Here is a 25,976-nt window from a genome sequence, read left to right as displayed (position 1 = left end):
CGAACATGCTACTACGCAGGTCACGTAGTGCTACGTGAAGTTTGTGTAGTGCGTAGTGCACTTCGCGTAGCTTCGCGTAGCTTCGCGTAGCGCTACTTCGTGAACTACGCCCACCCTTAATCAAAACGACTTGGTGATCAGTCATATCATCTGGCTATCCCAGGTGTGAATTGGCTAGTCCCCTGATCATTGGGACACAGGCCCCACATCATTAGTTGCTGGTCTTGGATTTGGTCCACCAACACAAATGAGCCGCCATCAGATAGTTAATCTTTGATGGTTTAAGAAATTGTAGTGCAACACAAAACAAAGAGTGGTCAGTTAATATAGGATGATGTGTCCTCCATACATCAATTTTATTCTTAAGCCAAACAACATCTCCTAATTAAAAATCAGAAGAGTGCAAAGGAGACAGTCAACAAATATCTGTCTAATAACGGGCCAACATGTTTCTGCTTAGCGGACAACCTGTCCCATCGCTTTCATCAGGGCCTCTGCTCTATAGAAAGTTGCACTTGTTATTGAATAAACAGTGATTAAATAAAAAAAAACATACCAAAAATGTATAAGGGTTGGAAACGATACAACCTGTACCAACAGAAAACTCTAATCCTCCATGTCCATCAGAACATATGTTTCTATGAGGAAATATATGTATAGTGATTAGTGTCCTGTAACAGTGTCTACCATTCCAACATACAGGTGTGTCACCCTAAACACTTCAATTAAAATTAATCCATTTTTGCTCACCCGTCGTGACAGGGGAAAGGACCTCACCTCACCTGGACCATGCTCAGGTTCTACGAGGCCCCGCACTATAGAAATAAAAGAGGTAGAACAGAGAGTGGAGACATAGTGAGGCAAATATATAAGCAATTCACATAATGTCCCTTAACCCCACTCTGTTATCCTTATCAACTTTTATCCATTTTTTACAGAAAGAACTTGAGTCGCATAATAGAATGCATGACCAGTCTCAAAGTGTCCCCTTTCCATCATATTATTTCTCTTCTTAATACTTTGCTAAAAAACAAGTGTCTTAATCCTCTCTTATCGCTCCCAGTACCTGTTAGTATTCTCTCAATGAAACCATTCTTTCTGAAACCCCAGAGTATACATGTACAGCTCTAGACTAATAGGAAAAGACTATAGGGCTTTTAGGGAGTAGTGCCTTACCTCTCCGTCGGTACCTCAAGCTCAGTCCTGAGTCTTGGGGGAGGTACCGATCAGGAGAGGCCAGGCAATTTATGTTAGATGTTAATTAGGAACTCCTTTTCACCAGCATCGAGCCTGTGATGTATAAATGCGCGCTATCCTGTGTCTTGCACATGTACAAAAACGAGAAACAACAGCGCACCTGTTTTATCAAGAAGCATATGAGTTTCCCAATCGTGTGCATAACGTTCGTCTCCTCCGAAGATTCAGATGCCCTCTGTATCGTTAGACCAGTGCCGTGAGCTAACGCGATCACTCTCTCAAGACGGACAACAAAGAGACGTCATACCGTCATCGTTTGTAGTTCCGCCGCGGAGTCGATTAATTCTGTTTTGGTCAAGATAGAGAAGGACTGTTCAGTACCAGATGTAATTGGGCGCTATGAACCAGATAATCCCAGTCATCTCTGGTTCATCAGCGATAAAAGCAACTGTCATTACTCACATCGACAGACAAAGCCCATTTGTTACAGAACTAAAAACAAATGACGTCATAGCGTCCATCTTTGTAGTTTCTTACCGTGTCATTTTTTTATTAGTTGTAAAAACTTTAACTGCTGTTATTAGACAGATTCCTCTGAGCTCAGACGAAACCTGTATATTTATAGCTATGTGGGGAACAAAGTTATTGGTTCAATCATGTCAGCCTACCTCAGATTCAGTTCGCTGATGTTATCAATCTGATTACTGGGAGATAAGCCTTACTTGCATGTGTTTTCAAGAAAATGTATATTGAATGACTACATAACTAAGATCTACTGTATAGATGACTTAACCTCTGTATCATCAACCAATGGATTAATTTCTACAGTGAGGTCCAAGAAATGTCACCATTTAAGCCCTCTGTGTCTGTACGAAGCTTATAAATCCATTTCTGTTCTTTTTGAAACAGATGCCTAGACACATCACTCACATGCATAGGTATAAATGGCTTTTCTAAGACTGTCCACTGAAAGTCTGTTTCACAGTGTTGCTTCTCTAAGAAGTGTCTAGTGAGCTTCGTCATAGACTTTTTGCACCGAAAGGAGCTCTAGTGCTCTGACATTTCTATGCGTACCTTTCGGGTGGTCATCCCCACATACCTAATGGAGCAGGAGCATGTTAGCAAATAGATTAAGTTATTGCTGTTAAAGACGCTGAAATGTAACTGTGACCAAGGTCTGTTGGTACCTATATCTATTTCTGTAGAGTGCTTGGTTTGGGGGCAAACTGAACAAATGCCACAAGGATGGTGTCCCACCACAGGAGGTAAATTCCAGAGAGTACCTATCGCTTTTTTTGAAACCTCTTTAAGACGAGTATGCACAAGGCGATCTCGAATGCTATTTGCCCTCTTAAATGCAAAAAGAGGCAAAGCAATCTTGTCGTTACTATGGTTGAGAATCCACCAGTGTTTTCTGATTATTCCCTGGATGTTGTTGCTCCTAGTGTTGAAAGTGCTTACAAAAGTCAATCTTCCAAGTGGGGGTTTGGGAATCGGGGGTTCTAAGAGAGTATCTCTGTTGTTATTGATTGCTCTCTTGCAAGACTTGTTAATCAGTGATCTTGGATAATGTCTCTCTTTCAATTGTGATGACAAGTTGTTGGCATGGACATTGAAATCCTCCTTGTTGGAACAGTTCCTCCGAACACGTAGGAACTGTCCGTAAGGTACATTTTGGCGTAAGGACTTGGGGTGATGACTATCGTAGAGGAGTAAAGAATTTCTCGCCATCGGGTTCCTGATCACCAAGTCGTTTTGATGGTAACCCATCGCTCATTGGTTTGGATTTTGTTAACCAATATTTAAACAGGTTTGATGTCGGTATAGTGTCTATTGTTTTCGTACATGTTGGGAGTTGCTCACTCCTGTTGTAGTGGCGGCCCTCTGGTGACCTAGGCACCCTGAGATTTTTTGAGAATCTAGATTGGGGGCCCAGCCAGATTAGCTGGCGTTTAGACCCCCTGTGTTCCTTTGTGTTGTACATACAGTGTAGCTGGGGATATGAACCAGGCACAGTTCTCTAAACTTTGAAATCCCTCTGACCCTCCCTCCACGGTTTGTTTGTGATACCCTCTGGTTCATCACTGCCACCCTCTGGTTCACCACTGCCACCCTCTGGTTCACCACTGCCACCCTCTGGTTCATCACAGCACCCTCTGGTTCACCCCTGCCACCCTCTGGTTCACCCCTGCCACCATCTGGTTCATCACTGCCACCCTCTGGTTCATCACTGCCACCCTCTGGTTCACCACTGCCACCCTCTGGTTACATAGCTGCCACCCTCTGGTTCACCACTGCCACCCTCTGGTTCATTACTGTCACTCTCTCATTCACCACTGTCACCCTCTGGTTCATCACTGCCACCCTTTGGTTCATCACAGCACCCTCTGGTTCACCACTGCCACCCTCTGTTTCACCACTGACACCCTCTGGTTCCCCACTGTCGCCCTCTGGTTCATCACTGCCACCCTCTGGTTCATCACTGCCACCCTCTGGTTCATCACAGCACCCTCTGGTTCACCACTGCCACCCTCTGGTTCACCACTGCCAGCCTCTGGTTCATCACAGCACCCTCCGGTTCACAACTGCACCTTCTGGTTCATCACAGCACCCTCTTGTTCACCACTGTAGATTATGGGGAGAAAGCACACCTGCCCAGCCTCAACCGGGGGCTGGTTAATGTGTTGCTGAATTTGAGCTTCAAGTCCGGCACCTGCTTGCTTATCTGTAAGTGCTTCCTGTTGTGGTTAGTTTTTGTGACAGCCTGGAGCATTGTGCCATACTTGTAATTATTCTCGGACCCTGCTTCGAGGGTCAGAGCAGGGTCAGAGGGTAGTTGCAAGAAGGCAACAACTCTGGAGGCGCCGCTCAGGAAGCACTTACAGGGTTACAGCAGATGCCTAAGTTGAAGTTAATTTCTTTGTAACCATTTTGTAAATGGTTATAAAGAAATTAGCTTCAACTTGGGCACCTGCTGTAACCCTGTAAGTGCTTCATGTACTTCAGTTTTTGAAAATCTGTCCCACATGCAATTTTGCGGATTTTTCTGGAATTTCGCGAGATTTGCGGACCGCAAAATTGCAGAAAATCGGTAAATTCCGCCAACATAATGGATTTTACGCCCATGCTTAGCAATTATTTGGGGTGCTTTCTGATTTTTTTGGGACCAAGCCAGTAATCTCCCAATCTGTTGACTTTCTTCATAAAGTTTTGGTTGATAAGCCCTACTCCCTGATATTTCTTCCAATAAAAAAAGTCCTTCAACTGTTCCTTTACTTTAACTAATTCCTACTGATGCATTCTAAAAGTGGACTCAGTAGTATTTTCTAAATCGACATTTCGTCTTGCTTTCTCTACTTCTGTCTGTAATTCTTGAATCTTTTCTTTTCTTCTTTTATTTATTCTAGCCTTATATGATATTGTGTGACCTCTAAAGGTCACATTAAATGCCTCCCATACCACGAACATGGATGCAGAATTTTCATTGCGCTGAAAAAACTCCTTTATAAATACTTTGGTTTCTGCTATCCAGGTAGAATCTTGTAGTAGGGATTTATCGAATTGCCATCTAGGCCTGTTTTTCGGAGTAATTCTTATCCTTAATATAAATGAGACTACGGAGTGGTCTGAAAAGGAGTTGGAAAGTATTTCTGTAAGTCTGTTAGCGAATAATTTATCTACTAAGAAAAAATCCAGTTGAGATGCTGATCTAAATCTAGCTTTGTAGCAGGTATACTGCTGAAGTCCGAGATGTCCCAACCTCCAGGGGTCTGATGAGGAAAAATCTTCTGTTAATCTACTTATTAATTTTGTGGTTTTGGGCTTTAACTGACGCTTTGCCTTATTTGATGTATCTAATGCCAAATTCTGGATAAAGTTAAAGTGCCCACCCAAAATTAGAATACCTTCGATTTGTGCTATCAACTGATAGATTTGCTCTAAGGCCACTGTGTCATCGTCTATTGGGCCATAGTAATTAACCAGGTTCAAGACTGTTTCGTCTAACTTTACTTTTACCCAGATCCATCTCCCTTTACCATCCCGTCGTACCTCTTTAACCTGCCAATCCAGTGAATTAGAGAATAAAATCCCTACACCTCTTACCGCTAGGCTGGCAGATGAGAAGTAAGCTTGCGTATATTTCTTAGGAAGGGATATTTTCGGGGTATCAGGCCTAAAATGAGTTTCCTGTAGAAATATAATTTCTGGGGTAAGAGAATTAATCCAATTTAAACAAGCCGCACTTTTTCGTGGATTTAATGACCCATTAACATTACATGAAACTATTTTTATATTCTGCAATTTTGGTTCAATTTTTGATTCCATCCTAGATTTCCTCCTAACTCATTAATGGTTATTTTCATCACCAGATTCATCCTGCCTTTTGTTACACCCCTCAGGCGGATTTTTCCTAGGTAATTCTGGTGCCACAATACCCTTATCCAAATGACTATACTGCTTTCTTGTTCATTTTTTCCCTTGCTAATTCCTTGCACCCCCCCACCATGAACTCCCACCCCAAAACTCCAAGCAAATGGGGAATTGCCCACCATACCCCTGCCTTCTCCCAGGGGCTGCCCCCCCAACTGGGTGCCATGTTGTTGCACCCTTTAGTGACCCTGGCCCCATCACCGCTCTTAGTAGAAGCTAGAAGCTATAGAAAAGAATGCTTAGGTACCAATATCCTGTAAACATTATTTTCTCACAGTGATTTTCTGTAGAAACTCTTGGGCCTCTTCTAAATTTGCAAACATATGGAATTTGCCTTGCACAACAACACACAATTTGTACTGTTGGGCTATAGACGCCTGAGCTCCTTGTGCCTTAAACAAATAAAGAAGTTTCACAAATTCCTTTCGCCAGCGGGCTGCGGTAGAGGACATGTCGGAAAAGATATGACAGCTTGGTACTTCTCGAGTTGAGATCTGTTGCATTTGGATAGCCTGCGATAGTACCCGCTCCCTAATTCTAAAATCTGAAAAATTAACAAGAATAGTTCTGGGTAATGTCGAATTCGGAAATGGCTGGGCTGGAACACTGTGTGCTCTTGTAATAGTTAGATCTACAGAGAAGCCCGTAAGAACGCTGTTTTTAATAAATGTCTCCACCCACTGAAGCATTTTTATCCCCTCGCAGCCTTCTGGCACGCCCACCAATCGCAGATTTGAATGCCGGAGTGATTCTCCAGTTCCTCAATTTTGGTCTCTAAACTAAGCTTTTGTTTTTTATCCAAGTCCATTTGTTGCTGAATCGTCATCATCTGATCCTCAAGTTGGGATATTCTTGACTCAGCCTCCTGCAACCTTCCTGGAAAACTGGCTACAGCTTCTTCGATTTTTGCCAACTGATGGTGCAGGGCCCCAATCTCATTTGCTTGAGTCGTTTTCATTTCGCGCATCTCATCTAAAATAAGGTTTAACATTGATTTAATATCACATTGAAAGCTGGCCCCATTATCCAATTGTGAGGTCCCAGATGGTTCCGCACCGCCTGCCTGTGTTCGATCTTGATCTTCTGCTTCCATGTTTTTTTCCAGCAGTGAGGTCGAGGGAAGGGGCTGTCCACTCCTCAGATCCTTTCTTAACTGATTTTGCTGATTAGATGGTGAGACTGATAGTGAGCTAGTGGCTGTTTGAATATCCAGTGAACCTTCAGTTTGTAATCCTACTGCTGGCTGTGGTCCTTGCTGGAATGTTTGCTCTGGCACAGCTTCTTGAAATGGTTAATCACGGAGGGTCTGAGCGGGTACGAGAGGTATTTTGGTTTTTTGAAAGAGGGAATATTCCTTTGCTTTTATTAAATTCATGCCGGCTGTTTCTTCCCTTGCGGAATCTTGATTTTGACCTATTTCTGCCTCAGCCGGGGCTCTTATCACCTGATCATCTTCCTGAATAGTGGGCACCCTGGTTTCAGGGACATTATAGTTAGTTGGACATTTCACTCATACAAAACTAGAGAAATGTGGCTGTTTATTATTTAGTTGAGCTAACAATAACTTGGGCCCCCACAATACTATGCTGATGATGTCACATATTACATCACTCATGACACGGTCACTGATGACATCACTGATTTACACTTTTGAGTATGTTTACTACATTCGCTATTCACAAACAGTCAGTGTAAGTTACTATTAAAAAACAAAGAACTAAAATAAACAGTAGAATGTCCAGCACCACACATGGCCATCTACCGGTACTGCAACACCAGCTGACAGAAAATAATGGAGACTGTAAAACTTTCAGATCACTGACATAATATAGAATGACAAAATATAGACTTACCAAAATATAGTCACCAAAATATAGAATGCCAAAATATCGAATTCCTATCTACAAACAGGTAAGTACAAAAATATCGAATCCAAAATATAGTCTGTAAAAAATATAGTCAGCCAAAATATCGAATCTTTTTTAAATGTCTTAAAAGTAATTTAAAATTAATGAAATAATAAATATAATTAACTAAAACATACTTAAAAATACTCAAATAACCTTAAAATTAAGATATAATTAATTTAAGTTATTAATAAAAAAAATGTACAATATTTTACCGTAGGATAGCAGGAGGGTAACATTTAATATTACCACTCCAGTGAGTGCAACAGTAGGGAAAGCGTAGGGGTAAAAAATACTATTCCCACTCCAGTGAGTGCAACAGTAGGGAAAGCGTTGGATAGCGTAGGGGTAAAAAATACTATTCCCACTCCAGAGAGTGCAACAGTAGGGAAAGCGTTGGATAGCGTAGGGGTAAAAATTACTATTCCCACTCCAGAGAGTGCAACAGTAGGGAAAGCGTTGGATATTGGAAGGGTAAAAATTACTATTCCCACTCCAGAGAGTGCAACAGTAGGGAAAGCGTTGGATAACGTAGGGGTAAAAAATACTATTCCCACTCCAGAGAGTGCAACAGTAGGGAAAGCGTTGGATAGCGGGAGTGTGAAAATTACTATTCCCACTCCAGATAGTGCAACAGTAGGGAAAGCTTTGGATAGCGTAGGGGTAAAAATTACTATTCCCACTCCAGAGAGTGCAACAGTAGGGAAAGTGTTGGATAGCGTAGGGGTACAAAATACTATTCCCACTCCAGAGAGTGCAACAGTAGGGAAAGCGTTGGATAGCGGGAGGGTGAGAATTACTATTCCCACTCCAGTGAGTTAAACAGTAGGGAAAGTAATGATTTAATATATTATTAAAAATAAATTAAATATCAATACCAATAAAACATTAATTGACATGAATACCCAATTTAATATTATGTAATAATTAATTAGAAATACAACTACATATTAGTTATTAAAAATTAATAACCTATTCATAATTATTTAACAACTAATTAATTTTCAATAACAAAAACTAATTAATAATAAAATTAATACCAGTTAAAAATTAACAGTAAATTAATTATCAATACACAAAAAGTATTTTTAATATGTAATTAATTACAATTACGTTACTTCCCACCCTATTCCCCTATAAACCCACATCCCACTACAGAAAATACATTAATACAATTATCATAATTATCAAATATTTAATTAATACAAAATAATTACCAATTAATAAAAATTAATTTCCAATTAATAGAAATTAATTACCAATTAAAAATTAATTAACAATAAATAAAAAATCATTACCAATAAATGAAAAAAAATTACTTCCCACCCTATTCCCCTATAAACCCACAACCCGCTACAGAACTAAAAAGCAAAATGTAATTAAAAATTAATAATAATTGCTAAAAATTAATATTTAATTTAATATAATTAAATTACTTCCCACCCTATTCCCCTATAAACCCACAACCCGCTACAGAATTAAATTCCGCAAAAATTAAATAACATAAAATTCATTACTTAAAATACACTAAACATACATTACAAAACTTAATATACACTTTTCAAACACATTTACTAACATACAAAACACTTAAAAAAATTGATATTATTAAAAAATCGATATATTTAATGCCTATATTGTATACTTCGATATTTTGACTTCTATATTTTGAAAATCGATATTACTTACCTTAAATTCGATATTTTTAACCACTATATTGTGTCCATTCGATATTTTGTCCATTCTATATTTTTACTTCGATATTATGTCCATTCTATATTTTGGAACCGATATTATGACTGTTTACCAAAACTTTCCTATGACCTTACAGCTCCCCTGCCCTTTGTAGTTTGAACTACTTGGTTTAATTTGCCCTTTCGATTTTATGAAAAGATTGTGGTTATTTTTAGAATCCTGTTTCTCATGCCCTTATATTCTGTAGCCCAGTGTTTAGACCAGTGGGGCAGTAAATGGTATTGTGGACATCTTCCAAGTCAATCTTGACAAATCCTTTATACTGATCTTCTGTTCACATTTCATACCAGGTGTGCATGCATTGATCCTCTTTAGTAACATAAGCAGAATCTTTCAACTTCAGTTGTGAAATTGTGTTTTATTCTCGTGTGGCATGATTGTTTATTGAGGATGGAATAGTTTGAAATCGGAAGAAGCATTATGCTATGCCAATTTACATATTTTGGATTAAAATCTATGTTTACTTCTATGTAAAAAACAAATGTTACAGGAGTGTTATAGTTACATTTTGATTTTACACACAAAACCATAGACATTCAACAGTAATTGTTATCTCAAGTAACTATAACTCGTGCTCTAAGGTAACTATAACTCGCGCCCCTGCCATGCACAGTTTTCTCATCAATACTTTTACTGCAAATGTTGCAGTGATATAGTCAATGATATCGTAGAAGTTGTCATGGTGATGCACTATTTGAGATAATCAGCAGTGCATGGTGGGGGTGGGAGTCTCGCCATCTGCTCAATTAGTGAGCAGAGGGCATTACAGCTGCAGACTCCCAGACTCCTAATTAGCGTTAGTTTTGCCTACCCCCGGCCAATCCTGGCACTGCTCTTAAGCAATAACAGCTAGGGAGCGGTGTCTGAATTGCCTCAGGACACACCAATGAGCCTCTGCCCCAGTATTCGGAATATAGCCAATCACTGCATGAGTTTCTTATGAAGCCATGCAGTGATTGGCCATTTCTGTACCTAGCTCTTTTCCCTCTTTGTGAGCAGTGCATATGGTAAATCATTATGCAGCAGTGCCCTCTGGTGAATATGTATGTAGCAAGTTCAACCTGGTACTCGCCGTGACTACTGTTGTTACTGATTAGCTTATTTCATTTGTATTTATTTTACATAAACAGCCTGTTAATCCATCTTGTTATTCACACCCTACACAATAATTACCAGGAAATTATGCTCCAGAATAATTTCTTGAATCTTTCCTCATATATCTAGCAAAATGGCAACAGCGCTCCCAGAATTTAAGTGTGCACCGGTATAGTCGGAGATAAGCGCAGATATAGCAGGGTTGCGCTGACCCCAGGTGCAAGTGTCTAGCCAAATACCATTTTTTTTAATGGAAAATGCATGTTTTGGATTTGGATGATTGACTTATGACAACGTGATGATAAATAATAACAGCAAACTAGCTTATTACCAAACTACTGTTTCAGAGCTTCCATCACTCTTCTCTTGGAGTGAAATCCTACATTAAGTAAAACCAAAGAACACCCTACATCTTCATATGTTTGCCTGTGTTTGGGTGCAGTAATTATTATTTTTCTGTTACTTCTGTTCTGCTTGCCATTCTGCATTGTACTTCAATAGCTATACTAATGTGCATAGCTCCATTTTACGAGGTGCAACATGTATGCAGTTAACTAACTGGTTTTGCAATAAGATTAAAACAAGGCCTGATCCAGTACCTTGGGGGCTTATGTTCAAGAAGACAAAGCATTGCATGACATAGACGGACCACTTTGAATTGCTACTAAATTGGAGCAAAAATTAAGCGATGGCAGTGTCAAATGGAGCCATTGGCTAAACTAGCATGACAAAACCATTCTAAGACTGCCACCCATGCGTGTACATGAGTGTTAATCGGCAGGCAGCCATTATGGAATGTTTTTTGTCAAGTAGTAACAAAATTAGAATATTGCTCTGTGTGTGAGTGCTTGCTTGCTTGCTCAGGCATGGTGAACATTTTTGCTGTTCCAAAATGGCTGCCCATGCATCCACAAGCATGCTTCATCGGCCATCTTGAAATGCCTTTGACCATACATTATCCAAAAGCAAACAAATACTGGCAAACTCAATAGCTCTGTTCCAACACTTTGAAGGTGAGACCTACATGCTTTGACAATGCATGTTTCATTTTACCTTCAGTATTTTTCAAATTCTACCTTTTTTTTTTTTGCAGAGTTTTATATAGCGCGAACTAGACCCGAACTGAATCAGGTATCAGAGCGCTGTGCATAGCACCAGTTACGTTACATGAGGACACGCATTCATTTTTAGGCACGGGGAGATTGTCACCCACATGCATCATTGTTGGTATTTGCGATTCCTAAATTGCGAAAATTAAGGAATCGCAATTTAGAAATCCCAAATACCTATGCATCAACAAATCGCAAATATTTTTTCATTTTCTTAATTTTCCTTAATTGCGATTCACATTTTGCGAATCGCAATTAAGGAAAACCTTCCCATTGATTCCTATGGGCCAAAAGGCCCATAGGAATCAATGGGAAGGCATTAACATTTTGCGATTTTCGTTTTGCGTTGTTTAAGTGCAAGTTTCACACACACATGTCCAAAGGACATGTGTGTGTGTAACATGACACTTTCAAAAATGCTTTTTTGAGCATTTTTAAAAGATTTCGCAAATTAACACGAGGGTCAACCTCGTGTTAATTTGCTCCTCCTAATTGCGAATTCGCATTTTTAAAAACATTCACGCATTGCATTTAAGGAATCTCAAAAATGCGATTCCTTAAATGCAATCGCATTTTTGGAAATCGCAAAAAATGGCGATTTTTAAAAAATTGTTTAATGCATCCCAAAAAGAGATTTTGGAATCGCAAACGGCCGAATTTTGCGATTCGCACCGTTTGCGACTCCAAAATCGCTTGATGCATGTGGGTTTAAGTGATTTGCCCAGAATCACAGGAGATTTTTGGCGTCGTTACCGAGACTCGAACCCAGATCCCCAGGTCCAAGGTCGAGCACCCTAGCCGTTAGGCCAACTTACCTTTCCTAGGAATGTTCCAATTAATTTGTCCTAGTTCACCTAACTGATTTCCTTTGTTGTTTTACAGGTATATGCATCAAAGTAAATACCGGGAGCAAATGGGCAGATTCTCAGAATCTGCCCCTTTGCTCCCGGTATTTTTGCATCCCAAATGCAAAAATCACAATTTAAGGAATCTCTAAATTGAGATTCCTTAAATTGCGATTGCATTTAAGGAATCCCAAATTGAGATTCCTTAAATGCAATGCATGAAAGTCAAAAAAAATAGCGAATTCGCTAATAGGAGTAGCAACTTATCATGAAGTTGAACTTCATGGTAATTTGCTAAAACTTTGAAAAAAGCACATTTGTGCATTTTCCAAAGTTTCATGTTGCGCACACACATGCCCTTAGGGCATGTGTGTGTGCAACATATGTGCAGAGATCAATTTAAGGGGTGAACAGGGTGTCATTTTGACACCCTTGCACCCTTGAAATTGCATGAGCAATTTGCGAGTACCTACTGGTTCTCGCAAATTGCTCATGCAATTTCCAATTCATTCCTATGGGCTGGGACAGCATTCCTTAATTGCGACTAGCAATTTGCGAGTAGCAATTAAGGAATATTTAGGAATAGCTATTTTAATAGCGATTGCTACATGCATATGCTTTTGCTATTCCTAAATAGCGATTCCTTAATAATCACTATTTAGTAATAGCAAAAGGCTACGTTGATGCATCTGCCATATTGTCTTTCATATCTCTTTATCGGGAACATCTCTGACGCCAGCCTCCAGTACCTTGATGTTTTCCTGACCTTTTCCATAGGTTATATTGGATATGCGTCATATAGGAGGAGCAACAGGTTGATCTCTGCCAGGTGCTTCCAGGCAGCCTCTCCCACTGGAAAACGCCTAGCCTGCTTGCTTAATGCTTACTGTCTCATAAAAGGAATACAGGCTCATTCAAAATCCAGCCAACTCCTGAAAGCACGGGAAGCTTTCCCTCCATCAGACTTTGAGGCAGTTGACTCGAGCTTGAAGCAACAGGTGGGGACAGTGTGTATAAATATTTTTTAAAACAATACTTTGATAATGTACTTTACTGTGGATTGATTGACTAGAAAGACAGCTAAACTTTATGATCAAAGCAAGGACAGCAATCAAATTTGCCAGGCACTTTTTCTCAGAGTGCTTGGACTTTAAGTATATTGCATTTAGAACATGCTGCTATGAGGAGTGCAATATGGCTTCAACCTTGCCCCCGACTGAGTGATGGGCAAATACCAGCTCTTAGGATCTGAGCAGAGGGCAAAAATTCAAAAGGAGAGTACTCAGAGGCTTCTTTAAATGTGTCTTCCTTCTCTCTCATATATATGTGTGTATATATATATATATATATATATATATATATATATGTGTGTGTGTGTGTATAAAGATATAGATATCAAGCAAACTCCTTGCGCCTTCTCTCCTCGCAGCGCTTCAAGAACGGAGGACGTACCACAGGCAGGTGCAGCAAAATTTATTGTGCTAACTTACACCACTTTGCCAGCATGACGCGTTTCGATCTTGATCACATGACGCGCTACACAGTGCGAGATTACCTTAAATTGTTTTTTTTGTTTTTTAAAGTGACATGTGCATAGAACTTCTCAATGTGCAATCTCATAGACATAGATAAAATACTTGTGTTGCACGGGGATCTTAAAAGCCAGGTTTGTATAAATTACATATTTAAATATATTTTAAAACCTCCTATTAACCCTTGAAAACAACATATACATTTCAGATGACATTCAGTTCTGTAATATATCAATAGCTGTTGCATTGCTGTCGTAGCATTGTGCAAATTCGCAATCTCACATTTTTTGTGATACTTGCTGGCGAAATAACTATATATGCATATTATATGTATACATGTGTGTGTGTGTGTGTGTGTATATATATATATATATATATATATAAATATATATATATATATATATATATATATATATATATATATATATATATATATATATATATATATATATATATATATATATATATATATATATATATATATATATATATATATATATATATATATACTAAAGTCCTATAGGTCATAACAGTCAGCTGTGTACTGCTTCCCGCTCTAGCATTAGGACTCAATTCAGGCAGTCAAGATGTTGTGATGCTTCTGAAAGTGGGTCAAACTCATACAGTTGTATTCGAGTCTAGCAGCAGATTTCCGCACCACCTGCCATTTAACTAAACCGGCAACAACATTTTATATTTAATGTCCTGGTTATTGAAAGGTGTGGTGACTGGCGCTGCGATGACCGGGGAGCAGCAGTCGGCTGCTGCACTGCAGGTGAGGTGTGGCCGGCTGACTTTGGTATAAGCACTCAGGAGAGTGTGGCTTGGTTCTTAGTAGTCGTGGTGCAGGTGGTCCCAAACTGGCCCCACCTGCCCCGCACCCTCATTTATTACTTGCGGCCCACGTGGTACGGGAAACCGCACCACCAGCCGTGCAGGATGGCTAACACAGTTAGGAGGACCCCCCTGCGGCACACTAGCGGGACATCACACAAGTGATGGGGAATCAGGTGTGGCAATCGTTAGTTTTTCTGGAACGAACCACAGGTTTGTAAATTTGTTTCTGAAACACGAAAAAAAGTTAAACATGTTGGTGAACGGACGTGAAATCCAACGACGGCTGCCTAGCAAACACTATATACACTAAAAGGAACCGTCGTGATGGCGCCTACCTTCAAGGCACAGTAACGACCGCAGGGACAGCATTCGTCCCTAATTTTGGCGGAAGGCAGTTTGCCAGGGTGGGGAGGCAATGTCCTCCATCACCCTGAAGTCCTCTGTTCCATCCGTAAAATTCACAATCAGACCGCATAATTGTGCATTTGCCGCATTTGCCAGGTAATCCATCATCTGATGCATATTCTGTGTATTTAAACAAAAAAAGTTGTGTCTGGCTCAGACGGATCAAATGTTACAAAAAATATGGAGAGTCGGGTTGCTGCGCACCTGAACGTTTGGCTGGCCATCTTTAGGTTACTTATTGCTGTATTTGGGTGTTAAATGGTTACTGATATGGTGCCTTGCCCTCTTTTTCAGATGTAAAATTGACAAACCATTGAAACAAAAATGCCACCAATTAGATTTTTCTTCTCGTATAATTTCTTTAACCCTGCAACATATTTTGGTCCTTCTCTGCCGCATAATTCGAGTGGCTCCACCTATTAGAGAAAAGGTGCTGAAGTGGGTGCGTTGAGGTGTGTCTGTAGATGTACTCAGGGCTTGGCAGGATGGGAATGGTGTCTTGCTGTAGGCAACATTGTGGAAGACGCATGTTTGCTGCCATTGTTGGGCACACAAGAACCAGTGAACGCTCCAGAAGATGTAAACATGCTGAGGGGAGGAAGTCTTGAAGAAGCAGAGTGAGGCGGCGCCAGCTCTGAGGCAACATCAGTTCCTGCAGAGGGAAAGCTGGGACACCTGCTGACGACTGTGGAACCTGTTTTGCAACTGGGTTTTGTCTTCGCCCGTGGCATCCTCATATGCAAACAGTGTGTGTGTGTGTTTGTAGGACACAGATGTGTTTGTCAACCTGCTATTAATAAAACTGTTTGCTAAGATTTCTCCTCCTTCTAACATATGGGCATGGTATGTTAGGAAGCCTCCTGCATTATAACATTAGGTAAGAAACAAAGGGGCACATGCATCATTGGTTTTAGCATTCGCAAACGGTGCAAATCGCTAAATTCGGCCGTTTGCGAATGCAAATACAATTTTTGAGATGCATCAAGTTTTTTTTTCCCGCAATTTAAGAAATCTCAATTTTTTTACGATTTCTTAAATTGCGATTGCATTTAAGAAATCGCAATTTTGCAATATCTTAAATGCAATGCATCATTTAAAAAAAAGAGCAAATTCGCAAATTAGAAGTGGTAAATTACCATGAAGTCAGCCTTCATGCTAATTTGAGAAAAGTTTAAAAATGCACAAAAGTGCATTTTTGAAACTTTCATTTTACACAAACACATACCCTTGCGGCATGTGTGTGTGAAAAATTTACTTAATGGCAAATTTCAGGGGTGCAACAGGGTGTCCTTTGGACCCCCCCCCTGCACCCTTGAAATTGCATTCTCATTTTGCGATTCATTATAGGAAAAATAAGAAATCGCAAAAATATTTGCACATTTTTAATGCATAGGTATTTGCGATTTCTAAATTGCGATTCCTTAATTTTCGCAATTTAGGAATCGCAAATACCAACAATGATGCATGTGCCCCAAAATGTATCACATTTTCAAAGGAAACTCTTGTGTGCCACCCTGTTATCAGAAGAAAAAGTATATCGTAGCTGTTTTATCTTTGTAACACGTGTCTCCAGCCCTTATTAGGTAACGTCAAGCATAGTTTCTTCTCCATTAAGGACAAGGGAGTGTGTGTCTTTATTATTTCACCATACCATGTGATAGGTTCAGTACATGAATGAGACCCCAACCTCTTTATTGGTCCAGGGGGTGGTGGCAGGTGCAGATTGCAGGGCATCCAGCAAAATTAAACATTAAATGTACTCCTAATCCACCCTTGTACTCCTAGAGCAGATCTTACCTACCAAAGTGCTGCGATGCTGGATGACGTCATGCTGGCAGGAAACAGAAGAATCCCTGTTCTGCATTGCAATCTCATGCTCAATTTCTGTGCTATATATGAATAATGAACTATAGATTCACATTCCAATATCTCCTAAAGTGGTAGAAATGCAAATCTAATCTTTGACATATATGGGACCCTAAAGACCTTCATATGTCAGCGCTGTTCCCGGGTGTGAAGTGGGTATTGGGGTACACCTGACGACGTCAGCAGCCCTCCTCACCAGGACTGATGCATTACTGGACACCGGGTGCATGCAATGCTTTGTTACGTATGGATGGCCAAGCTGGAAATGAGAATGCAATAGGCACTCGCTACCTGGCCCTTCTCCTACCTGCAGGTGGCGTCACTAGGGGGGTGCGGCCGCACCGGGTGGCACCATCACAAGGGGTGACACCAATCTGGCTACGCTCGCTGGGACAGTGTGTGCAGACAAGAGCTGGAGGTCTGGGGTGCACATACACTGAATACATATGCGTGTGTGTAAGGGCAAGGACACAAGCCACTGATGTGTGCCGTAGTATAGAACGTTTCCGTGTCTGTCTGCACTCACGAACAGACGGACGGCATGAGCATGCGTCTCACAAACACAGCAGTCTGCCATTCTGCAATGGGCGCTAACGAAAAGGTTTATATTTTTAAAATGTGATGGTGGTTTGCATATTATACAGGCTGCGTTACTTGCATATTCCTAATGTTGGCGTTGGATAAACATTAACATGTCATGAGTGTAACTGCCAGACGTCTCTCTGAATGTAAACGCGCACAGGTTTGGTGTTTTGGTGTAAGATCCAGGTAAAAAATACCCTACCCTAAAGCGCACAATTCAACTCAAACATTAAAATTGCCGTTAATCACGAACCGGGAGTGCATTCCCTAGCAATTGAGTATTAATTCTGCTTGCAAGTGTAATTCATAATCCCTGATTCTGCTCACCAAAGATATTTCCTGAAAGTTGTGGAAAGCAAAAGCCCAGCTTGGCATGCGCTATACAAACACACACAGTTGCACTGCCTGAGGCACTGGACACTGATAACAGATGTTTATTGTTACCCAAATCAATGGCACGCATTGAAACATTGCTTACTGGGCTGAGGAGTTGGCTGATGGGAAAGTTGTGGAAGGAAACACAGTCTATTTTCAGGGAGGTGGCGGAGGGGGTAGGGTTCTAATCATAACACAACATCAAATGCGTAATTACGTAACAACACAACTAGAACTGAGCACAACAAAAATGTAAAACCAGAACGCAACACAGCAACCACTGTACAGAGTAACAATTTCATATTGCAAGAATGCAAACATAAAAATACAGCACAAATTATGACAAAATGCCATTGAGAAACCATACACAAACATTCTAGTCTCACATTACTCATAATTTACTACCAACGACATGAAATAGCTACAGTCAATAATTTTATGTGATCCGGCCCAGGGACTTATTTTTCAGCATCAGATTTTGTGCCAGAACAAAAGAAAAAGCAAAAAGAAACAGGAAGAACATGAAAGGAAAATAGTAACGAGACTGAAAAAAAGACAGAAAATGTGTGGTGGGGGGAGCAGGAAACATGCATTCTGGGTAATCGAGATTAGCCGGCCTTGGAATTCGGTAGTCAAAGCATTTGGCAGTGGGATCCTCAGACAAACTTTGGGCACCTAAGCTAATTTTAAAGTTATATAAATGCTCTGATTTTTATTTTAAATTATATAAATGATCACTGAAAAGGTTCACTTGTGTGACTTCTTTGTAGAAACTGACCAAGTAGATGGAAAACATTAAATGCAATAGATGCGACATGTACAGCGGTTGTCCTCACCATTTCAAACTTCACTCTCCGTTCCAAAATCGGCAGCTCTTAGCCTAGGGCCCCCTTGCTTCCCCCCGCCATTGGCTACTGTTGTCTTGAGTAACAACTTAGCAACACCACCTGATCGCCTGGCAAATAAGGAAACATTTCGCCCCCCGCCTGTAATGTGTTACCCTTGCTTGGCGTTCTGTGTGCGCATGAGCTTAATAATGTAGTTCAAGGTTATGGTTTGCATATGGCCCGTGCATGGAGCGGATGCTGACTGAGTGTTCAAGCATCGTTCAACACCCCCCCCCCCCCCATCAGTTCACAAGCCAAGCACTGGAAGAAGGTGCCACACTCCTTCCCCCGAGCTGGCGAAGAGCTCTCTCCCATGGCTGCCAGCCAACAAAATGTCCAACAGTAAGTGCGCAGGGGATATCCCCAAGGCCCCCCTTGCACTGTTAGGAACCCATGTTCCTTAGCCCTTGAGCGAAGGCAGGTAAAAATACCCCAGGTCCCTCCGAACCGGGGGCGCGGCCCTGCCGGTTACAACCTTATCTCCTGTAACAGTAACATTTAAAGTTTAATGCTAAAATAAAAATAAAAAAGTAACATATTTTCTATGTAGTTCTTAGTTCCTAACTTCTTACAATCTTTTACCTGCGACCTTGTTGAATTAAATTTTTCTTCTATGGCCTTTGTATATAGGACCTAAATTTACAAACGTTACTAAGAATTCTGTATGGTCTCGTTATTTGCCAACTGTGTCCACTGGCAGACTCGGAGCAGAGGTGGTCCATGTGGTAAGTCATGAGGGGGTGACACCATGAGTTACCCGCACCGGGTGACACCAACCCTAGTGATGCCACACTGAGGTCCCCTTCGAGAAGTAGGACCTGTTGCCTTTGAAACTTCAGCTGAAACTTAGCAATGGACTAAAGGGCCATCGCCGCAAACCACTGGCCATAGATTCATGAATCAGGGCCTCCAACCTCTCAGTAGTTTTTAGACTCAAGCTGCATACCTCCAAGCCCCACCTCTCAGAACTGCATGCTGTCCCTGAAGTTGTACTTTAGCCTGTGCAGCCTAAAGTCATTATAAACAGCTGTCAACAAGGATGACCACTGTCAAGGACATAAAAGACTCCAGTGAATCTGGCCACCTTAATTACCACTGCAGTGCAAGCCCACATCACACGAGAACATTAGGACATTTATAATATTCCCTAGAATACTGGGTATTTCTGTGACAGTGCAGTGAAGGGTACCATCTTGCCACCTGTACCCAACCTCAACTGTTCAAAATTTACAATGATGCTCTCCTTTTTTCCTGTCTCTGTTAGAACAGTCCCAAAAGAGGTACAAGCGCTGACCGTCAGGAAATCCATGGATCCCAGAAAGTGTATCTTCCTTGTGGCGGGTCTTCTGTTCTTGGAGATCTCTAGCCCTGTTGACGCTTGCAGATGTGTTCCACCAGTTCTACAGAACAGTTACTGCGGTACAGATGTTGTTGGTGAGTTGAAAAAGATAAAAGAAAATTATATTTTTTACTTCTGTTTTTTCAGAAATTGTTGCTTTTTCATGTCTGGCATTAGTCAAGACCTTTTGATTTTACTTAAATTATATATTTAATATACTTCTATATAGGGGTTGTCAGACAGTCTTTATCCATTCGTCTGCTGTTGTGTCATCTGTATTTTTCTTCTTTTCGCTATACAATGCAGCACCGGACAATGGATCAGACCACTTCAGCCATTGGCTAAGGTCACCGTGAGTGATGGCAGTTTGCTCTTACACAAGGAGCAGATCCAAACACAAACTTCCCTTCTGTGCTAGGGTCTACTATGTCAACGTGTCTGTGCATTGAGACAATAAACTATTTTTATTTTGGTAGATCTTATTGAACAGCACAGCTGTCTGCTTGTAAAATCCCTATTGTAATCTGTGCCAACTTGATGGAATCTGTTAACTCCACTAGTCCAATTCGGTCTTAGTCTTGGCCATGAGTAGTGTAACAGCTGCTCCTGTTTCAAGCCATTGGAGAGCTGCCCATTAATGAGCTTCTACAATATCTTTGACACTTCAGGTAAAAGTGAAATCTGCCTGAAATTTGCAACACTCATTTGATAACAGTAATTTATTCAGAAGCAGGTTGATCACCTTCAAGCTAGCAATCAAAACCCATGGAGGACATGGATCATCAGGTGAACCAGATTTAGAAGAGTGATTTATACATTCCACTGCTGACTTTTAGCAAACAATTTCTTTCCTTGATCTCAAGCACTTCATGAGTGTGCATGTCTTTTTCATCTGTCTTGTTTGCTTCTCTTCCCCACCCACTCTTGTATTGCTTTCTCTTGCCTGTAGACAATGCTTAAGTTGTGGACTTATAAATGGTAGGGCCCAAAGTTTTCCTCAGAAGCCTGCTGCCGGCACAATCAAAAATTGGGGTGCCAAATACGAAGAATGTGTAATATTGATTGCCCCTCGTGCCTCTTTAATCTGAGGCATGAGGGTGACATTTGTGAAGACAATGCATGCTCTTCATCACATTCTTGAGGTTTGTTTTGTTACTCCATTCTCCCATTGTCCTATTTTCCATCTTTCCCTACCTCCTTCTTTCATCTTTTTTATATTTCGTTTCTTGCTCTGGATCAAAGTCTTCGAAGGAAAAAATAAGTGCCAGTGTGCCCCACCTGCAACCTTCAGTTAAGCACTGCTCATGTTTCTCCCACACCTTCCCTAGCAGTCCACTTTGCGCAAGATCTCTAGTTGCTTCTCTGCCCACGCTCCTTGTGCTTTTATGACGCCAATCCTCCCAGTTGTTTTCCCGTGTATCCTTCCCCAACTTTCCCCTAATTGCTCCTCCTTGAAAAGACCCTTTTACAAAATTTCTTTTTTTTTTACCAGTTCAATTGGTGAATAAAAAAGAAATAAAGGCACATGTGCCTACAAAATAGCACATCCACAGCAGCCATATGATCACTCCTATTTTTAGGTACGCTGCACATCATCAGTGATGGTAAACAGCATGGAAAAAAACATTTGCAAAGCCCACAGTCCCCAAAGGTAAAACTACTGGCTTTGACAGTGATTGCTTTCATGTTGGCGAAAGCCAGAATGCTCCCTCTATGGCAATATGTTTTTAACAACACAAAAAGAGCACTGACAAAAAAAAAAAGAGGCTGACAACCAATTCTAGACATTTAGGGGCTCATCAGGATGGCGGGCGGACTATGTCCGCCCGCCACCCTAACAGAGAACGGGACTGCCCGCCATAAGGGCGGGGGTCCTGTAGGGGGAATTAGGATGTGCCCGCCACTGTGGCGGGCACGTCCTCCATGTTTTGCATTGTGGCGGGCGGTGCACTCTGCACCGCCCGCCACAATGCAAAACACTTGTGAGCGCATTTGCTTGTGCAAAGCGGCAGGCACCACGCGGTGCCTGCCGCTTTGCATATGCAAATGTGGGGGGGTACCATAGGTACCGCCCCTGTCCTCCCCCTAAACCGGCATCACCTGGGGGCCCGCAGGGGGCAGCCACAGCAAACACCACCTGCCTTTCCGTGGCGGCATTGCCGCCGCGGAAAGGCACCTATTTGTGGCCATTGTAATATGGCTGGCGGTGTCCATTGGACACCGCCACCATATTATTCCATTACCGCGGCGGTAAAGCGGCGTCATGCGCCCCCCCCCGCCATCCTAATACGGAGGGGGGAATCCAGGCATAGGTGTCGGGCGGATTGCCTCCGCCAGCCTGGCGGAGGCAATCCGCCCGACATCATAATGGACCCCATAGACTTTGCCAATGCTTCTTTGGTATTGTTAACAAACGGAAGTGCGTTGCTTCTCCAAGGAATAGTAATTTTACAACTGAGGAGACCTGCAGTCAGTGCAGTGAACTCTGCAAATAAAAAGACAGGACAGGCCTATCTTTTTATGTGTGGAGCCTCTGCGTCGAGTGCAGAGTCTCGGCAGTGGTAAAATTACTATTAGCAAAATTGAACTCATAGTTTGTGAACACCAAAAAAATTGTAAACTTGCACAAAAGTGTAAGTTTACCTTCGTGAATCTGGCCCCTAATTAGAAGGAGCCTCATTGTAATGGCCCTGCGGTCCTAAAAGTCCTTCATCAGAGCTCTTTCATTTCTATTATGAATGAGAGTTGTTCAAAACCCTGGGCTTAGTTTGCGTAGTAGCGCTATGCTTAGCTAAGCAAAGTGCACTTCGCAGTACGCTCGCTACGCATAGCTACGCAAAATGCGTAGTACAGTAGGGAAATGCTGTTTGCAATGATTGCACAGTGCCGGATGATTGTGCTCACTGAGCAATCATTGCAAACGGCATCATGCACAGTGCAAGCAGTCGTTTTCTGCCGCTCAAGTAGATTGGTACTCGAGCAGTAGCTTTCTCAACGCGGACTGGTAGTTTCTCATCATGAGCGGGCGTGAGCATACGTGACCACTCGCAATGAGAAACCTGACCTCCCTGCATTGGGAATCTCGCCGAGAGTATTATTTTTCAAGCTCGCGATCGGCAACTTGATGTTGCCGATCGCGAACAAGGAAAAAGTCTCACCAGGATGTTGATTTTGCTCGCTTACGGTCGCCTACTTGACATTGAGGACCGCGAGCGAGCAAAAAATGCCTGCTATGCATTTTTGCACTGTGCTATGTGCGATTTGCGTAGCACGTAGTTGCGCAAACTACGCACACTCCGGGAGCGTAGCTTAGTTTTCCGCCCAGGCCTAGTTTTTCAGTGCTTAAGTTGAGCCGTGGTTTCCAGTGCTCTGCACCAGCATTTAAATGTCAACACCGGCACTTATGACAGACTATCACATGGTGGTGATATTTGTCTAATTTAGAGAAGAGCACAACAACAGTTACTTCAATGTACATTATCAATGATAAATACCTGCTGCTATAGCCATTCCTATTGGTTTGTGAGCCTGGAATAGTCAGAATTATTACACATGTAGAGTGTAGTGGCTAGTAGCTATGTTGGTACTTGCATAGGCAGTGCATGCAGGGGCAATGGATGGTGCAAACTAACTTATTGTTTTACAAACTTAGCACTACCTTTAGCGCAATATCATCATATTCTATAGAGGAAATTATCCAAAGTTCTTTAAGGCTGACTTGCCACAGTAATGAAAATGTTAGGTGGTCAAATTTCACAGACCACTGGATTCTGGAAGAAGGGAAAGGGTCACCCAGATTATGTAAGGAATGTTATTCAAGAAATGATAAGATGACCTCTAAAACATCTTGCTGGATACCTGACAATCAATGTGAGAATCCATGATAAAGTTTTGTGAGATTCCTTCTCAGGGTGTGATTCCCTGAAGTAGGGAGGGTCAGGGTATTTTAGTCTGGACCTCCCCAGTCCCCAGCCTCTGGGCAGGAATACACTAGGGGCCAGATGTACGACCAACATATTTGCGCCTCACAAATTGCGACTCAATTGCGAATCACAATTTGCGAGGTGCAATTTGCCATATACAAGAGTGTGTTTAACACTGTTTGCGATTCTCAATGGGTTGGCAAATTACGAGGCCCATTATTATTAATAAGCCTCTCGCAATATGCATGCCCATTGGGAATGATAGGCCCTCCCAGGGATTGTGGCCTGCTGGGCTCAGCGGACCAGCATGTCTGGGACTGCTTTTAAATACTGCTTTTGTAAGGGCAGGTAGAGGTACCTGGGAACACTCCTTGCCCGTCAAAAAAATTTTTTAGGCACTGTCACAAAGTGGAAGAGGTCACCGGGGGACCCCTTCCTAATTGCGACTGCATTACCACCCACTTGAAGAGGGTGGTCATTTGAGAGTGTTTTGCAACCGCTATTGCAGTCACAAAACATTTGTACATTGATTTACAGATGCAATTAGGAAGGGAACGGCCCTTCCTAATTTCGACTCTCAATTCCTAAATAGCGAGTTGCAAATAAATCGCGACTCGCTATTTAGGGATTTGACATAGCTCAATTACATTTTGCATGCGCAAACGGGTCACAAACCCATTTATGCATGCAAAATAGGATTGTACATCTGGCCCAGAGTGCATGGCTCAACGAAACATAGCTGAGCCAATAGGCATCTAAGGCCAAGCAATGGAACGGCAAATCAAGGAAATAATTATGTGATCAAGTTTTAGGAAGGTGCCTGAGTGGTCAGCAGCTCCACCGCCACCTCTGTTCTGAAAAAAGGTCTGCATTTTGTTAGGAACTTGGGCTTTGTCTTTCTTCTTTTAAGCAAGACCCAAAATCAGCAGCTCATATGTGTCGACAGCCTCATTCATTGAAGAACAGTGCAGTGGTATCCATAATGTGAGGTAAGGATGCAAGTCAAGTTTAAATACTTTATTCGACAACTTTGTCATAAAAGCATATATCCCTAAGCTAAACAGAATAAATACTACGCTAGATTTTTAAGAACAAATTAAAATGCATATTACATTTTATACTTTGTTGACGAATAACTCAGTAAAATTATACATTTGTAAAATCAAGTCACCGCACAAGATCTTAGGGGAATAAATGTTGTCATTGTAGATAATTAATTACAGTTTTAAAGTGCGCGTACGTATTATCCAAGCCCACCCCATATATTTGGCTACAGCGATTGCAAGATTGGGGGCACAATTTGATTTTAAAATCCTTAGCGCCTCTATATATTTCCTTGTCCCCAAATTCCTGCAAGCCGGCTTTAACCATCTACTTCTTGGGGCAGCATATAATGGGCAAACAAACAGAAAATGTGGTATGTCCTCTACATGTGCTTTACAATAAAAGCAAGTATTTACATTACCGGAAGACCATTTGGCCGTAAAAACATTAAGGGGTAAAGAGCCAATTCTAAACTGAAAATACAATTTCCTGTCTAGAGGCTTAGCAATCAAATCCCAGTACTGTTCAAATTTTGGAGTAGTTTTAAATTCCAGAAACTGGGATGTCAACACGGAGGGTTGGTTGGAAATCAATACAGTATTATTTATCATGTCCCAATACATTTTTTTCAATAAAATCTTAGATGGAAAAACATGTGGGTCTACTGCAGTCCACAGATGCTCAAGGTGAAATTTTTGAAGTAATTTCCTAACTTCTTTGAGCCACGGTACTTTATGGAACCTGTCAGAATTAACAACATCCAAAAGGGCAGCTGCGTAGTGACTCAGTTCAGGAGTAGTTTTTACACGCCTCCAATAAAGGAGGGGACGCAGTCTGATCGTATCCT

General features: G+C 41.4%; 1 protein-coding gene across 2 annotated transcripts in view; it reads left to right on the top strand.

Annotated features, from left to right (window-relative positions):
* The window catches only part of LOC144785891 (metalloproteinase inhibitor 1-like), a 111,516-nt gene that overhangs the window by 41,167 nt on the left and 44,373 nt on the right, over positions 1-25,976 (top strand). Inside the window, exons 1-2 of one of the 2 annotated variants that reach the window (XM_078664760.1) lie at positions 13,203-13,337; positions 20,088-20,257. In XM_078664760.1, the coding sequence (XP_078520886.1) occupies positions 20,131-20,257 (127 nt within the window). In that variant the 5' untranslated portion in view covers positions 13,203-13,337; positions 20,088-20,130. Of the gene's footprint in view, positions 1-13,202; positions 13,338-20,087; positions 20,258-25,976 lie in introns of those variants that run through there. The other variant, XM_078664761.1, reaches the window with a different exon arrangement.

This window comes from Lissotriton helveticus, chromosome 10, assembly GCF_964261635.1.
Source record: "Lissotriton helveticus chromosome 10, aLisHel1.1, whole genome shotgun sequence".
Classification (NCBI taxonomy): Eukaryota; Metazoa; Chordata; class Amphibia; order Caudata; family Salamandridae; genus Lissotriton; species Lissotriton helveticus.
The sequence above is the reverse complement of the archived record's forward strand: the minus strand, read 5'-3'. Positions and strand labels throughout refer to the sequence as shown.